General features: G+C 35.8%; 1 protein-coding gene across 3 annotated transcripts in view; it reads right to left on the bottom strand.

Annotated features, from left to right (window-relative positions):
* The window catches only part of LOC309848543 (phospholipid-transporting ATPase IB-like), a 209,965-nt gene that overhangs the window by 22,360 nt on the left and 169,971 nt on the right, over positions 1 to 17,634 (bottom strand). For all 3 annotated transcript variants that reach the window (XM_082700264.1, XM_082700265.1, XM_082700266.1), the window contains 3 exons: positions 13,618 to 13,679; positions 10,571 to 10,627; positions 7,777 to 7,884 (listed from right to left, as the gene is read on the bottom strand). In XM_082700264.1, coding sequence (XP_082556390.1) covers positions 7,777 to 7,884; positions 10,571 to 10,627; positions 13,618 to 13,679 — 227 coding nt within the window. The remainder of the gene's footprint in view (positions 1 to 7,776; positions 7,885 to 10,570; positions 10,628 to 13,617; positions 13,680 to 17,634) is intronic.

The raw sequence follows: 17,634 nt of genomic DNA, 5'->3' as shown, positions 1-17,634 counted from the left end.
TATGTGGCATTCTGTGATTTATCTTTAGGAACTGTGAGAATGATAAATTTTGTTAAAATGGCAATAGTAAGTCCTTACCTATCAGTTACTACTTTAAATGTAAATGGATTAAATTGTCCAATCAAAAGACACAGAGTGACTGAATGGATAGAAGAAAATAAGATCCAGGTATACCTGGGTGGCTCAGTCACTTAAGCATCTGCCTTTCACTCAGGTCATGATCTGGGGTTCTGGGATCCAGCCCTGCATTGGGTTCCATGCTCAGTGGGGAGTCTGTTTCTCCCTCTCCCTCTCCCCCTCCCCCTACTTGTGCATGCTTTCTCTCTAAGAAAATCTAAAAACAAAAAAAAGATCTAACAGTATGCTGCTAAGAGACTCACTTCAGCTTTAAGGACACATAGGCACAAAGTAAAGGTATTGAAAAATATATTACAAATAAATGGTAACCAAAAGGGAGCAGGAGTGGCTGTACTTGTATTAGATAAAGTGATATTCAGGCCAAATTGGTCACAAGAGACAGAGAAGATCACTGTATAGTATGGGGGTCAATTCTTTAAGAGGATATAAGAATTGTAAATTATTTGCACCCAGCAGTGTTGCACCTAAGTATTTAAACCAGATACTAACAAAACTGAAGGAGGAAAGTTAGAACAATATAATAGTAGAAATCCAATACTCCACTTTCAACAATGATTAGATCATTTAGACAGAAAAATCAATAAGGAAACAGCTTACATTAATACCACAATAGGCAAAATGGACCTTGTAAACCATACAGAACATTCGATCCAACAGCACAAGAATACACATTCCTCTCCAGTGCACATGGAACATTCTATGGGATAGATCACACCTTGGGCCACAAAACAAAAAGACAACCTACTGAATGGGAGGTATTTGTAAATCATATATTCAATCAGAAGTTAATGTCCAAAATATATAAAGAACTTATAGAAGTCAATGCCAAAAACAGAGAGAGAGAAAGAGAGCGAGAAAGAGAAAAGAAATAAATATTTCAACTAAAATGGGTTAAAGACACAAATGGGCACTTTTCTAAGGAAGATTTGCAGATAGACAATAGACAAATGAAAGGATGCTCAACATCCCTAATCATCAGAGAAATTTAAGTCAAAACCACATCTTATACCTGTCAGAATGGCTAGAATTAAAATAAAAAATAACAACTGTTGGTGAGAATGTAGAGAAAAAGGAATCCTCATGCTGTCAGGAATGTAAATTTGTGCAGCCACTGTGGAAAACATTATGGAGGTCCCTCAAAAATTAAATACTATATGGTCCAGTAATTCTGCTACTAGGTATTTACCCAAAGAAAAGGAAAACACTAATTCAAAAGATACATACATCCCTATATTTATTGCAATATTATTTACAATACCCAAGATATGGATGCAATTTAAGTGTTCATCAATAGATGAATGGATAAAGAAGTGGTGTGTGTGTACACACACACACGTGTATGTATGTGTATACATACACATATATACATATACACAATGGACTATTATTTGGCCATAAAAAGAATGATATCTTGGGACACCTGGGTGGCTCAGTTGGTTGGCCAACTGCCTTCGGGTCAGGTCATGATCCCGGAATTCCAGGATCAAGTCCCGCATGGGGCTCCCAGCTCCACAGGGAGTCTGCTTCTCCCTCTGACCTTCTCCTTGCTCATGCTCTCTCTCACTGTCTCTCTCTCAAATAAATAAATAAAATCTTAAAAAAAAAAGAGAGAGAATGATATCTTACCATTTATGACATCACAGGTGGACCTAGAAGGTATTATACTAAGTGCAACACATCAGACAGAAAAAGACAAATACCATATGATTTGACTTACCTATGGAATCTATAAACAAAACAAATGAATAAATCTAAATACAGAGAACTGGTGGTTGCCAGACAGCTGGGGATGAGAGGATTGGTGAAAAGGGTAAAAAGGAGTGGAAGGGATAGGCTTCCAATTGTGGAATGAGTAAGTCATGGTATTTTAATACCTTTAATACCTTTAGGTATAGCACAGTGAATATAGCCAAGGCTATTGTAAGAGCATTGTATGCTGATAGATGGTAGTTACACTTGGAAGTGAGCACAAGATAACATATGTAGAGTTGTTGCATCACTATGTTATACACTTGAAATTCATAAAATGCTGTAGGTTAATTATATTTTAATTAAAAAACAAAACTCAACAAAAATAGTTCAGAAACAAAAAAGGAAATTGGGAAGTATCTTTAGACAAACAAAAATGAAAACACAACATGCCAAAACCAGGGTATGGCAAAAGCAATTTTAAGAACAAAGTTTATAGCAATAAATGTTTATATCAAGGAAGAAAGGATCTCAAACAATCTAACTTAAAAACTTAAAGAACTAGAAGAACAAGAACTAAATCCACAGCCAAAAGGAAGGAAATAATTAAGATTAGAGCAGGAATAAAGTAACAGGATTCTAGGATGATGGCAGAATAAGAAGCCATGGGGATCTGTCTCTGCCCTAAACAACAACACTGCACTCATAGAATGTGTCTGGTTTTGAACTCTGAAATCTATTGGAGGCTTGCATATTACAGGGGGTGACTTGAATGGTAAATTGTATTTAGCTTTGGTCAATTTCAACTCTTAGTGCAGTAGCACTACGCATCATGTATTCCCAGTCAAGTGGCACATATTTCTGGAGCATCTTGCTTACAGGATAGGGGAAACTGACTAGGGGAAAGAAACCTGTTATCCAAATATTGGAAGTCTTTGCTCTGATCACTGCTGCTTCTGATCACAGAGGTGCAACGTGGGGGACCGCAGTGTTGTTGTACATCCCTGCATTGTTCCAAGCCCCTCCCCTCTGACTGAAGTGACTTCAGAAGGCCTTTAACACAGGAACTCTTTGTCCACTCCATTTTTTCTCACTTTTTCCCCTTTTTAGGAGCCAGACAAATTCAAAACTAGGACATTCAAAACCATCTATATATACAAGTAAAATTAGAAAGTGACCACTTGTGCCCAGGGAGAAGTCAGGAAGGACCTAAGAGAACATTAAGTATATACCTCAAATTAATCCTCAGCACAGAGGCAGCCTTACAATAAACAAACAAACAGGGGCGCCTGGGTGGCTCAGTGGATTAGGCCACTGCCTTCGGCTCAGGTCATGATCTCAGGATCTCAGGATCTTGGGATCGAGGCCCGCATCGGGCTCTCTGCTCAGCAGGGAGCCTGCTTCCCTCTATCTCCCTCTCTGCCTGCCTCTCCGTCTGCTTGTGATCTGCTTGTGATCTCTCTCTGTCAAATAAATAAATAAAATCTTAAAAAAAAAAAAAAAACAAGCAAACCCTGGGGAAAAGGGAAAATGCTATTTCCAGAGTTACCACATTATTAGATTTTAATTTCCAGTGTTTGACTAAAAATTCATAAAACACAAAAGAAATAGGGAAGTATGTCCCATTCAAAGGAAAATCTTTAAAAATCTTTAAAAATACGTAGTCAGTTTTAATTTATTTTTATGTATGGTGTAAGAAGTACAGTTTCATTCTTTTTTATGTAGCCATCCAATTTTCCCAACAACATTTGTTGAAGAGGATGTCTTTTTTCCATTGCATATTCTTGCCTCCTTTGTTGAAGATTAATTGACCATATAATCATGAGTTTATTTCTGGGTTCTCTATTCTGTTCCATTGATTGCTGTGTCTGTTTTTGTGCCAGTACCATACTGCTTTGATTACTATAGATTTATAGTATCTTGAGATCTGCAATTGTGGTATTTCTGTGTGTGTTCTTCTTTTTCTTTAGAGAGAGAAAAAGAGAGAGCTGGGCGGGGGCGGGGGAAAGGTAGGAGAGGGAGAGAGAGGGAGAGAATCTTAAGCAGGTTCCACAATCAAGCTTGGAGCCTGACATTAGGCTTGATTTCACAACCACGAGGTCGTGACCTGAGCTGAAACCAAGAGTCAGATGCTTAATCAACTGAGCCATGCAGGTGCCCCTGTTCTTTCTCAGTATTGCTTTGGCTATTCAGAGTCTTTTGTGGTTCCATACAAATTTTAAGATTACTTGTTCTAGTTCTGTGAAAAATCCTGTTGGTATTTTGACAGGAATTGCATTAAATGTGTTTATTGCTTTGGGTAATACAAACATTTTAACAATATTTGTTTTCTCAATCCATGAGCATGGAATATCTTCCCATTTGTTTATCATCTTCCATTTCTTTCATCAGTGTTTTATAGATTTCAGAGTGATGAAACTCTCACCTCTTTGATTAAGTTTATTCTTAGGTATTTTTTTTATTTTGGGTGCAATTGTAAATGGATTGTTTTCTCAATTTCTCATTCTGTTAATTCATTATTAGCGTATAGAAATGTAACCAATTTCTGTATATTGATATTGTATCCTGTGACCTTACTATATTCATTTATAAGTTCCAGTAAGCTTTTTTGGTGGAATCCTCAGGATTTTCTATATATAGTATCATGTCATTTGCAAATAGTGACAGTTTTACTTCTTCCTTACCAATTTGCATGCTTTTTATTTCTTTTTCTCGTCTGATTGCTGTAGCTAGGACTTCCAGTATTATGTTTAATAGAAGTGGTGACAGTGGACATACTTGGCCTGTTCCTGATCTTAGGGGGAAAGCTCTGTTTTACACTGACATTCTCAATTATAATACAAAATTTATGACAATTTAAATATTCTCTCTTAAATGGGAACAAGATGAGCTTATCACCATTCCCTTACTATAGTACTTATTCTACCACCTTTATGAATTAGGGCTCATTTTAATATTTTATTATTTAAAGACACTTTATCAGGGCATAATTGGCTTACAATAAACTGAACATATTCAAAGTGAACAGTTTGCTATGTTTGACATCCACTATGCTCATAAGATCATTATCACAATCAAGACTATAACTAGCACACCAGGATTCTTCTTATCCTCCAATGTAAGTGTCCTCTCCTGCCCTTCCCTGCCATGTGCCACCCACTACCCTCTCTCCAGTTAACCACTGATCTGCTTTCTGCCACTATAAATTTGTTGGAAATTTTTACAAACAGAGCCATATGCTTTGTAAACTTTTTGGCCTGATTTATTTCTCTTAACGTAATTATTTTGAGAGCCATCCATGTTGTCGTATGTGTGAGTAATATCTTGTTTCCTTTTTATCACTGAATAATATTCATAATAATATGGTGATTTGTCTTTTCATTCACCTGTCATTGCACTTTTGGGGATTGTTTCTAGTTTTGGCCATTGCAAACCAAATTGCTATGAATATTCATATTCAAGTCTTTGTGTGGACATACGCTTTCACAGGGAGTAGAATGACGGGGTCTTATGGTGTATGTACATGACACTTTTATGAAACTGTCACATAGCTTTCCAATTTCACATTCTTATGAGCAGCATATGAGAACTGCAGTAGCTCCACAGCTTCATCCATTCTTGGTGCTGACATTTTTATGATTTTATCCATGCTAATAGTTGTGTGTTGCTGTCTCGTTTTGGTTTTAATTTGTATTTACCTCACGACGAGTGCTGTTGAGCATCTTTTCATTTGCTTTGTTAGTCATGTATATTCTTTGGTAAAGTATCTATTTGAGTATTTTGCCCATTGTATAATTTGGTCATTTTATCTTTTTAATTTGCCTTCTTCTTCTCAGTTTGGGTTTCATTTGTCCTTTTTCTAGTTTCTTAATGTGGAAGCTAGAGCTGTTTATTTGAAAACATTCTTTTTCACAGATATAGTGCTAAAAATTTCCAAGTACTACATCAGTTGCATTTTACAAATTTTAACATGTCATGTTTTCATTTTCATTTAGTTCATAATGTCCAACTTCCTCTTTGACATATAAAGTATGTCAATTGCCCTTAACCCCTGGACTGACTGTAAAAATTTTTTAAAGATTTTATTAATTTCTTTGATGGAGAGAGAGGGCACAAGCACGGGGAACAGCAGGCAGAGGGAGTGGGAGAGGGGAAAGCAGACTCCCAGCTGAGCAGGGAGTCCGATGGGGGGCTCAATCCCAGGACCTTGGGAATGTGACTTGAACCAAAGGCAGGTCCTTAACTGACTGAGCCACCCAGGTGCCCCTGGATTGACTTTGAAACAGTGTGTGTATAGGTTGAGACTTTAAGAGACTCAGCAGAAAACAGAGAACAAGCTGAAAAATCAAGCCAGACTTGGTGCCCACCCAATATTGGGGAGACAGAGGTTGTAGTTTAAGACTTGCCAAATGGGAATGCCCTTGGTGAACACCCAGGGTCTTCTTCTTCTTCTTTTTTTTTTTTTTTTTTAAGATTTTATCTATTTATTTGACAGAGAGAGATCACAGTAGACAGAGAGGCAGGCAGAGAGAGAGAGAGGGAAGCAGGCTCCCTGCTGAGCAGAGAGCCCGATTCAGGACTCGATCCCAGGACCCTGAGATCATGACCTGAGCCGAAGGCAGTGGCTTAACCCACTGAGCCACCCAGGTGCCCCCACCCAGGGTCTTCTTGAGATCCCAGAGAAGCTGTGCCCTAGGAGTAAATGTCTCAAATTAGAAGAGAGTACTATGCTCTGGGAATAAGGCCATGATAGTTAATGACAAAATAAACTACACTTGGCGCTATCAAAGTACCATGCCTATGCCTCTCATTTCTCTATGACTACGTCTTTCTTGAGGGTTTTGTCTCTAGTACAGGCTTTTCAGCATCCTGAAACTCTGAATTCTACCTCCTCCTCCCAATAAGATCACTGCATAAACTTTGGGCTCCTCTTCTTGTACTGCAAACTGAGAAATATTCATAGGAAGATGCTAGGATAAGGAAGAAAAAGGCTTCCCTTCTTTCAAGAATCATATCCTTAAGTATTACTCTGTTGGCTTCTAGCCAATGTCTTCAAATAATTCTTATATCTTGTTCAGTTTTTAGAGTTGTCTTTGTCAGACTTTTCCAAAACTGGCCACTTAGTCATGGCTGAAACAGGAAGTCTCTTAAAATTCTTATTTCCTAAGAATTGGGCTGACTCAAGCCAGGGGTACAAAGGTCATCTCTTGTTTCCGCAGAGAAAGACAGTGAGTATGACAGACAGGTAGACAGACAGGGATTGAACTGGGCAATTTTGGATCTGTGTTTCTCTATTTGGTAAGTGACTGACTTTGGACCAAGGCTATTTCTAGTTCTACAATCATGTAATTCTGTGATCCATTTTGTAAGTACCATAGGCTTAATCCCACATTATAAGTATAGGCAAAGTAGAATTTAGAAATATGTAAATAATTATAAAAATCTAAAAAGTATATTACCTCTGAGGTTTAACATAAGCAAAATAACAGTTTCATGAGACTTTGAAATATTTAGAAGCTGGAGCTCCTGGAGCTCCGAGGAATGTCTATTCTGCTTAAACATTTCAAATAATGTTTTCTTAGTTGCCATGCATCCTTTCCAAGTAACAAATAGCACATAGTACATTACATGAAAAAACACAATTACAATATTAGCAATTTTAGATGATTCTGAAGTGATCATAGCTTTCATCAGTTATGCACAAAAGATAAAAATTTTGGAAGCCATAGTTAACTTATATAGTTTGAAGTAATGAGATTTTAGTTAAAATAATATTTAAAACATCAACCAGAATTGAGTTGGATCACCAACTATTTCTAATTGCTTTGATTTTATATTTTCTTTCCAAATTACTTTGAGAGTAGATAATATAAGCTTTTATTATTAACAAACATAGGTTTTCAAGAGGGCTGTAAAGTATACTCACCACTGACAATTAATAAAACTAACCTGTCCTGCCATTTCAGGAGCAATAGGAATGGTGGGCCATACGAAAGAGTAAATTGCAAAAAACACCAGCCATATAATTATGCTTCCCCAAATGGCGATATGACTAAACTGCAGAAAGAAAAATATTACAGAAACACTTCAACCTTTTCCATTTAAAAGAAAAAAAAGACTCTATCAACTGACAAAATCATTTGTCTAGGTCATATGTACTCATATGAAGAAGAATCTTTTGATTTCTTAATGTTTGAGACTTCCTTTCTAAGAGCCTTCTCAGAATATTTTGCTGTGGATTCAAGGAGCCGTTGTTTAAAGCATCTAAACCAACTATCTTGTCACCTAAGCCAAGTGATATTCAGTGTCTTCAGGGAAACTGTCAACTCTTAATCAGAATTGGTTCATACAATTGATAGGTTATTCAATGAGACTTCTGCTTCTGTCTACTTATTAAAACAAAGATCTCTTCAGAAAAAAAAAGTTTGAACAGAAAAAGTTTGACCCTATCATATCTATTCTGCATGAATAATTCTGGATCAAAGGCAGAAGTTGTGACTCTTAGATTGACTGAAACTGGAAGGTCTTCTGTGCATATCAAAGATGTCTGTCATTCAGATTGAGGATGTTGGTTGAGGGATCACAGTCTGTGCCTGGAGCTGGAACTGTGACACATTCTTAATAGTTAATGCTAAGGAAGTCGGTCCTTCTGTTGATCTGATCAGTTGCCATGTATGATTTGTGTTAGCAGAAGAATCATAAGGAAAATGGATAGGAGACCTGCATTCTAAACCTGGCTAAGCAGGGCATCTCAGAGTTACCCTCTGTGTATAAATCAGTGAATCAAGAGATGATTTATAAAGGACTCAAGTGCTCTCATTCTATTAGGTACTGCTCGCTACTTAATCCTACCTGAACAACAAAAATATGGAGGGAAAAGACCCCATCTGCTACTTTTCAGAGTATTTATTGTTTCTTTTTTGAGTCATTTTCAAAGGTAGTTTTTACGCTCTTTAGAAATAATCTCTTACTCAGAGGATTTCTCTGATTAAATAAAACTGGTCTCCTATGGACTCTCTCTTTTTTTTTTTTAATTTTTTATTTTTTATAAACATATATTTTTATGGACTCTCTCTTATGACCATGCAGGAGATGATGGAAAAGAGAATCAGGTCAAGACTGTGAACTTTAAACTTTTCAAACACTTCAGTGTATTTTCATGCAACCATTCCTTTATTGTTGGCATTAACACATGAGTTGCAATACAAGGCATTTTTTGTGGCTTAAAGAGTATTTTCAGGTAGGTTTGCATCGGGACCATCCCCTTGGGGGCAAGAACAAGCCATTGCTGCTCTGAGATATATTTTGTTATCTCCCTCTGCCCTGACTCATTCTCTGTACCTAAACAGTGGCTGCCAGCATTCTCTTCCCCAGTGAAGAAGCATGGCCCGTACTAGACTCTCCCCATGGGGCAAAGTATCTTATGACTGAAAGTGAGAACCAGTCCATTTTCTTTCCTGCCCCAGTCCCCAGGCTCCTTCCTATCTAACATGTGAGCTGGAGGGCAGGAGCCTCATAGCTCGTAGGCCAGAAAAGTTTTGTTAAGTCTGCTTTGGCCTTGAAATACTACCTTATTCATAAATGATATTCACCATATGTAGATAGTATAGATGGTTATGGATCAAAGGAGCACTCTTACTGAAGAGAATTTAACAATAATTAAAAAGGAGGAATAGGAAATCATCATTTATTTATGTAACCTAAGGTATAATACATACAATTGGTGGGCCTTATGTAATGCTAATACAATATTTTTGTTCAGAACACTTCAGTCCCAGCATTGTGTTGATGTTCCATCGGGGACAGGAGCAGTGAGAACTCTATGTTGATTGCATTGGAGAAGAAATACATGATATACTACATAATCAAAGCTCTCCAGAGGTGACAGGCTAATAAAAATTTATTTTCTCTCATAAACTTTTGAATACAACTTGGAAAGCAATTTATTTATGGGTATATATGTGTACATGTACATAGAGATTCACTTAAGTTATTGACCAGTTCATAAAAACATTCTACTTATCAGAAGTTCTTCTTTTAAGAATATCTTAGGGAAATTATTACTCATGACTGTTAAGGATACGTACATCTGTGTTCATAACAGTACTGATTATATATTATTTATAGTAACAGAAGCTAGAACAATTATTCTAAAAATAATGTAAATAAGCATCCAGGTGATAAAATATTATATAGTCATTAAATAAGGTAAAAATATTAAAGATATAGAAAAATGTTGAAGATCTAGTATTAAGTGAAAAAAGCAGATTACAAAATATTAGCTAACTTAGAATTCTATTTTTATGAAAACAAAACCAAACCAAGCACACATAAAACAAAGACTGAAAGAATAGAACAAAAATCAAAACGTCCATGTATCTGATACTGAAAGGTATGGACAATTTGAATTTCTTTCTTTTTCTGTATTTGCTAAATTTTCTGTTATAATTCTGTTCCTTGATAATAATAATGAATTAAGGATCTCATGTAATGTTAATGTAAGAATCTCTAATGTCATGATAAATTGAATCTATTTCTAAGATGTAAGGCAGGGAAATGAATATTTTAAGACATTAGATTGCTAATATGCCGCCATCCAGTTTAAATCATCACTTGAATATGCAAAACAGAGGGTAGGTAAAATAGGAAGATGAGAAATGCTTATCACTTTTCCAAATCTTAGAAGTAAATCAATATGCAAACAACTATACTGGATTGAGGAAGTACCCTGAAGAATACTCACTTTATTCCAAGATTGTGTCTCCAAACCAGCTTTCAGACAGACAGTAACAACTACGTACTGTGCAAGGAGATGAGAAGGGGAAACAGATTGGAAAAATGTATTAAAATTTCCATTAGAATTCAGGTCACCTCCCTCTTCCCTGATTGCCCCCACCCAATCCCTCTTCTCCATGTCCAGTGAATTCTGGTTTCATAGGTTTTGCTAGGTTTTAATTGAGGAGAGAATGTAGTACTTTTCAATTAATGTTTCATTTGTAGAAGCCCTTTAACATATGACAAAAATCATGCTTATATCATATATATATATATATATTTACATTCTTTATAAATAGCATGGAAGATTTCTTTCTGATTAGAAACCCAAGTGATAAAAGGCACAGCTGAACAGGGTAGATTGAAATCATTATAAAGAGCATTTTGGCTATTCTTGGCCTTTTGCATTTCATATATACATATTTTAGAAATAGCCCATCAGGCATCTGGGGCTTTTGATTGGAACTATAATGAATCTATAAATCAACTTGAAGAGAGCTGATTTCCTCATAGTCTTGAGTATTCCAATTAATGAGCATGATATATTTCTCCATTTAGATGTTCTTAATGTCTCCAATAAAGTCTTATAATTTTCTTCAGAGGTCTTGGACATCATTTGTTAAATTTGTTCGTGTTTTTCCTTTGTTGCATACTATGGTAAAATAGTATATAATTTTTCTTAATTTTCTAAATATTTACTGCTGGTATATTGAAATATAATTGGTTTTTAAAACATTGGCCAATAGCCAGCAAACTGCCAACCTCTTTTATTGGTTGTAATATTTTATTTGTAGAATTTTTTGCTTTTTCTGTGTATACACGTAATCATCTCTGATTGAAAACCAATTTTTCCCCTTTTCAAGGCTTGTGCTCCTTTTTTCATCTTCTTACTGTGTTGATTAGTAACTCCTCCACAGTGTTGGAAAGAGGTGGTAATACTGAGCAACTGTCTTATTTTTCATCTTATTCTTAGTCTCAAAAAAAAAAAAAAAAAGCTCTTGGTGTTTCATTAAGTCTGATTTTGTCACAGTGTGGGTTCCTGTGCAACAACAAATGTGTGATATACACTGAGTGTTTAAGGTCCTGCTTTTGAAGCAGACTTTATGTTCATTCCCTAGCTCTAGAGTCAGCATTCTAGCTAGCCTCCATCACCTCATCTAAACTATTCCAAAACCTTAAAGTTGCCAAGGCCCTGGCCTCTACCTACTGCTCCAAGTTCATCTTTGCCATTATCCTGAACCTCCCTTTCCCAACACGTGGTTCACACTGTGCTCTAGTTCCATTGGCCTTCTTTAATTCCCTGAAAACATTAGGGTGGCCTCTATCTCCCTGCAGGTTTACCGTATCCCTCCAGGCACTATCTTTGGGCCTAGTTCCTCCCACCCACTGGCATGGAAACAGTGTATCAGCAAAGCTGAGTTAATGATCTCACTGTGCTGACCCTGCCAACTCTACCATTTCTCCTTTGGCATCTCATTTTGAGGTATTTAGCATTGGTGTAGTCCCCTTTCCTTCTTTAATTGCTGTGCTAAATTTATTTCGCTATAATTTGTTAGTGGTGGCTTTATTATCTATATCCCCCCCCCTCCTTTGGAGAGAGAGATTCCATGAGATCAAGTTACTCTGGCATCTTAACAAGGACTGTATATCCATTTGTATATATGCATACATATCTGTATGTGAGGAGGTCTGAAAAGAAGGAAAGTTGCTGTATGCATATGTCCAAATAAATAAGAAACTTCTATCTAATCACACTTGATGTTTAGGCCTATATAATATCAAGTTAAAGCTATACCCAGTAACAGGAAATAATAAAGACAACCAGCTCAAGTGAAAAGAGGCAATATGCCAATACATTGCTTCTTACATAGAAACAACATGGGGAAAAATGGTTTTTAGTTTTCTTGTTCCAAAATAATGTTGTTAAATGAAAAGGAATAACATGCAGAGGAATATGTTTCTACTTCCATGCCAAAGAGATAACATAAATTAAATATGCATCTATAATTTTTAGAATTATGAGTAAGAAACTAGTGGCAGACACAAAACTCAGAAGCCATAAAGTAAAATATCAATAAATGTAACCATATAAAACTAATAGGAAGAATATATGCATGACAAAAATGTCACGAAAAGTGAAAATGTAAAACTGGGAATATATTTTTGTAACAAATATGAGAAAAAAATTAATCTCCTTAATATATAAATATCTATGAATAATTAGTAATAAAAAGACCAGCAAACTAATAAGACTGCTAAAGTAATTCAATAAGCCTTCACAAAAGAAGAAATGAAAGTGTTTTCTCACTTCATGCAAATATGTTTTTCTTCAAGGCAAAAACTATGATAGAATACAATTTTACCATTCGATCAGAAAGTGTGATAAGACTACCTACCACCCATAAGGGCTTGGGAAAACTGATATTCTCATAACTAGATGTTATAAGAATAACCTCTTTGGGAGATAATTTAGTAATGATTTTCAAAATTTACAATACCCTCTGATCCAGCAATTACACCCCTGGAAATTTATCCTACAGATATACTTACTTGTGGGCATAAAAGAATAACCTTTGCAGGATTGTTGGTAATGGCAAAGGACTCCGATTTTAATGTCCACTACTAGGAGACTGGCTAAATAAATAGTGGTGAGTTAGTCACAAAAGCAGCTCTGAAAGAATGAAGTAGATATTTATGGGCTGGCTAGAAGCCATCAGTAAGGTATATTGTATAGTGAAAAAACAAGATATGGAACGTACCTCCCTAACTGTACAAAAAAAAAGGGAGGACATAGACATTTGTTAAATGTATTTCATATTTCTAGAAGTTATACATATACGTGTGTATAGATACTCCCACACATATACACACATGCATATGCAACCATTGTAATAATTCCTTCTTGGAAAAGGTATTGGAGCATGAGGGAGATTTAAAATTTATGACATCCTTATAATACCTGAATTTTCCAATTAAAAACTAGAAAAAGCAATTGAATCATATGGGTGATCTTACCGTGTAAATAAAATTTCCAAGAAACAAGTAGTCTGTAGTGTAACCCCCTTGTAAGACCATATCTGAAAAATGAAAAAGTCATTTTTTATCTTTATTGAGTCTGAAACAATAGATTGGAATTTATTTTTGCTAAAAAGACCCATACTGGCCACCAAAAATGTTTCTCAATTATTGGTCATATTTCTAAAGTGACAGCAATGCTTGCTTTGCCTGTCACGATTGTGACATTTTTCCATTTCTTACTCTCTCCAAAGATATATTAAGCAAAAAGGGAGTAAATAAATTGCAAAGAGTACATGAATATGATTATGAGACCTAGTTTCACATGCATATAAACCGGCTGGCAAACTGAAAGTCTGAACAATCTCATGAGTGCTGTTAGGAAACAAGGCGATGATTTTAAGCATTTTAAAAACACACTTTTCACTCTTTTTCTTTTCCAGGATTACTAAAATAATCAACCTAACAGATAATTTAAATTTACAATGGACTCTCATATTCTCTTATTGCTAAGTCTGCTATAACTTATGAATTTCATTCTGTATAAAGGCTTAAAACTATCTCATGATTAGGATGATTTTTTCACTTATTTTCACTTTTAAAAATTCCCAAATATATAATTGTGTTTCTGGTCCTGCCTGGTTGATATGGAAATTTGAGGGTATAAATTCTGGATCCTAATACTAATTCAGAAGCTTACTTACTCCATTTTCTCTTGATTAGAACCCACTAAAAAACACAAATCTCAGGGCCCCTGGGTGGCTCAGAGGGTTAAGCCTCTGCCTTCGGCTCAGGTCATGATCCAGGGTCCTGGGATCGAGCCCCACATTGGGTTCTCTGCTCAGCTGGGAGCGTGCTTCCTTTTCTCTCTGCCTGCCTCTCTGCCTACTTGTGATCTTTCTCTCTGTCAAATAAAAAATTAAAATCTTAAAAAACAAAAACAAACACAAGTCTCATACCCTTTCTTAAAATTATCTGTACTGGAATATTAAGGCATCTCATTGAGAGAAACTATAGGTAAGTATGTGGACCAGGTTAAACTAGCTAGGGAAGTAACAATCTTGAGTTTGGATTGTGGAGAGACCTAACTTGGTGAGTTTTAATGGGAATGGGGTGATAGTATGGATGAGAATAATCTTGTAATTGACTAGAAACAGGGAGAAAACTGCATGGAAAGGCCGTACTGAGTCACGTTGTCCAGACACATATTCACAAAGGGAAGAGAGAAATTATAAGCTTTGTTGGGAAAAGGGAAACTTCTGGTTTGCACATGGTGATGTGAAACAAATTCTTTTCCTTCCAGATATTATACTAAATCAATGATGCAAAAAGAGAAAACCTCCACAGAATCTATGTCAGGGAAACTATGAGACAAAACTCCCACAGTCTCAGAAAGTTAATGAGGGCTTCCAAAGCAGTGAAGGTGAACAGAAACTATGCTGGGTAATGATAAAAGCACTGGAGCAAAGTATCAGGCTGGCCAAGGGCAGCAGACCTCGAAATATCAGCAAAACTGCTCTCCTTAAAAGAACCTTCTTCCAGTAGCTGGGAAAGAAAAATCTAATTTCTTGAGGAAATTATATAAATGAAGCAGGCACAACATCCATTAAAAGAGACTATAGGAAAAAATTCTATGTGATGTGTGGTTACTATAAATTTGTCTAATGTATGTGTTGGAAATTAGTTTGAAACCAGGGCTCCTGGGTGGCTCAGTCAGTTTAGCATCCCACTCTTGATTTCAGCCCAGGTTATGATCTCAGAGTCGTGAGATGGAGCCCCATGCTGAGCTATGTGCTCAGCACAGAGTCTGCTTAAGATTCTCTCTCGCCCTCTGCCCCCCCATTCACACCATAAATAAATTAATTAATTAAAATAAAACCTTTATACCAAAGAAAAAGAAAATTGTTTGAAAGCAAATTACTAGAAGAGCACCAAAATTTATTAGATGAAGTATACTCACCAACGAATTAAAAAAAAAAAAAAAACACCATTACAACCAGCCAAAAAAGGAATGATTGGTGAAGCCAGAGCAAAAAGACTTTTTTTAAGCATTTGATATATTTATCTGTAGAATTAAAGCAAAAATGAAAAACAATACAGTGCTAGAATGATCAATCTAATTATAATTGTTCAACGCCCAGACAATGGGGGAATGATGTAATTTATGTAATATCCACGGGTACAAGTTAATTAGATGGGAAGTCAAGTAAGTTTGCAGATTTTCTCATCTATAATTGGGAGTCAATAAAGAATATTCAAAGCTAACAATCAAGAAATTACAAGTTTATGTAAAGGTAAGCCATGTTCAAGATAATGGGTTGCTAGAGGAAAGAGAAGGGAGATGGAAAGATGGGAAACATAATTTCATCATACTTGGAAACCAGTGAATTTCTTCAAAGAAACAGAGCACTGTCTATATAAACTTATAATAAAAACAAGCTTAAGAAAAAAATTCAAACCTTCCTGAATATGAGAAGACAACGCAGAAAAAACCCACAAAGAAAGCCAAGCACATAAAGATTAGAAAAATACATTAAAACAGGAAGTGCAAAGTCAAATGAAATTTCAAACAAAACCTGTTTTTTAAAAAATGACTCTCTGTGTCTCAAAAACAAAACCCAATTCTATGCAGTATAAAAACAACAGACCTAAAAAAAAAGTAATTCATAAAGTTTGAAAAGTAAATTACAGGCAATGATAGTAATATTAAGAAGATACTGAGGCTGAAAAGAACTAAACAAGACAAAGAAGAGAAATTTGTAATGCCAAATGGTACAGTTTCAATGCATATGAAACAACTAGAAATATTGGTGCAACAAATAACAAATATTTCTAAACTATAAATTATGAGAAATCAAAAGGGGAACAAATATGTTAGTAGAAGTAGTAGACTTTAACTTACCTTTCTCAGTACATGACAGACTAGTGACAAAAGAAAAAAATTAGCAAGACCAGGACTTTTCCCTCCACCTGTTAAGAAGAAACAGTCATTTCCCTCTTTCTATAATCAATTAGAAAGCTGAACAAAACATACGAAATAAATTTTTCAGACACTGGCCAAAAAACAGCACAAGACTGATCCCTGAGAGAGGGGGAAAGAATTAGGTGAGACCTACCAATGCCCTGACTTCATAGTTGGAGGCAATTTCTGGTTGTGGCAGAGAGGAAGAACCCAAAGGTGGGTCAACATTTTGAGTGAGTTGATGAGACAGACATTGAATTTTAGAGAGGCCAAGATGGCTGAAGCTCGCAGAAGTGAACACTGGAAATGAGGGAACAATGCTAAGAATGAGTTCCAGAAAGTCACAGGGGGTCCTCATAAGTCTTTGGCTGAATGCCAGTCTGCATACATATACTGAGAAATTTCCTAAGGTCACCAAAAAGCAATTTGGAATACCAAATTACCACAGAACTGCAAGTTGAAAATTGCCAGATCTAATACAAAGCTGAGATTTACTCAAATTTCCATGGGCCAAAATAGAGAGACGTCATTTAATACAGGAAGCATTCAGTAGACATCCAAGAAGAGCTAACATTTGTATAGGAACTAAATGACTTCTATAGTAAAATACTCTAGACTCAAAGAAGTAAAACAGATCTTAGAAGGCTCAAACTATTCATAGGGAATGTAACTACCTGCCAAAACAAAGTCCAAATATTTAAAGTATACAACAGAAAACATCCAGCAGCATAAAATTCACAATGTCCAGTATCCATTATAAAAGTATGATATATGAAGAAACACTATAAGCATAAGCAGGGGGAAAATTGGTAATAGAACCAACACAGAAATAACAGACATGTTGGAATTAGCAGAAAAATCTATAAGATAGCTATTATTAGTATCACAGTTATACTCAGGCATTTGAAAAAAATGAGAGAAAGGAAAGATGTAAAGGAGAACTAATTAGAATATCTAGAGATGTGAGAGTATTAACACATGGAAGGAAAATGTCATTGATTTGATATTAACTGCAAGAGACTGCTAAATAAAAGATCTGTGAACTTAAAGACACG

Source organism: Mustela nivalis (assembly GCF_964662115.1).
Source record: "Mustela nivalis genome assembly, chromosome: 15".
Taxonomy (NCBI): domain Eukaryota; kingdom Metazoa; phylum Chordata; class Mammalia; order Carnivora; family Mustelidae; genus Mustela; species Mustela nivalis.
Note: the sequence above shows the minus strand (reverse complement) of the source record. Positions and strands in the feature narration are given on the sequence as shown.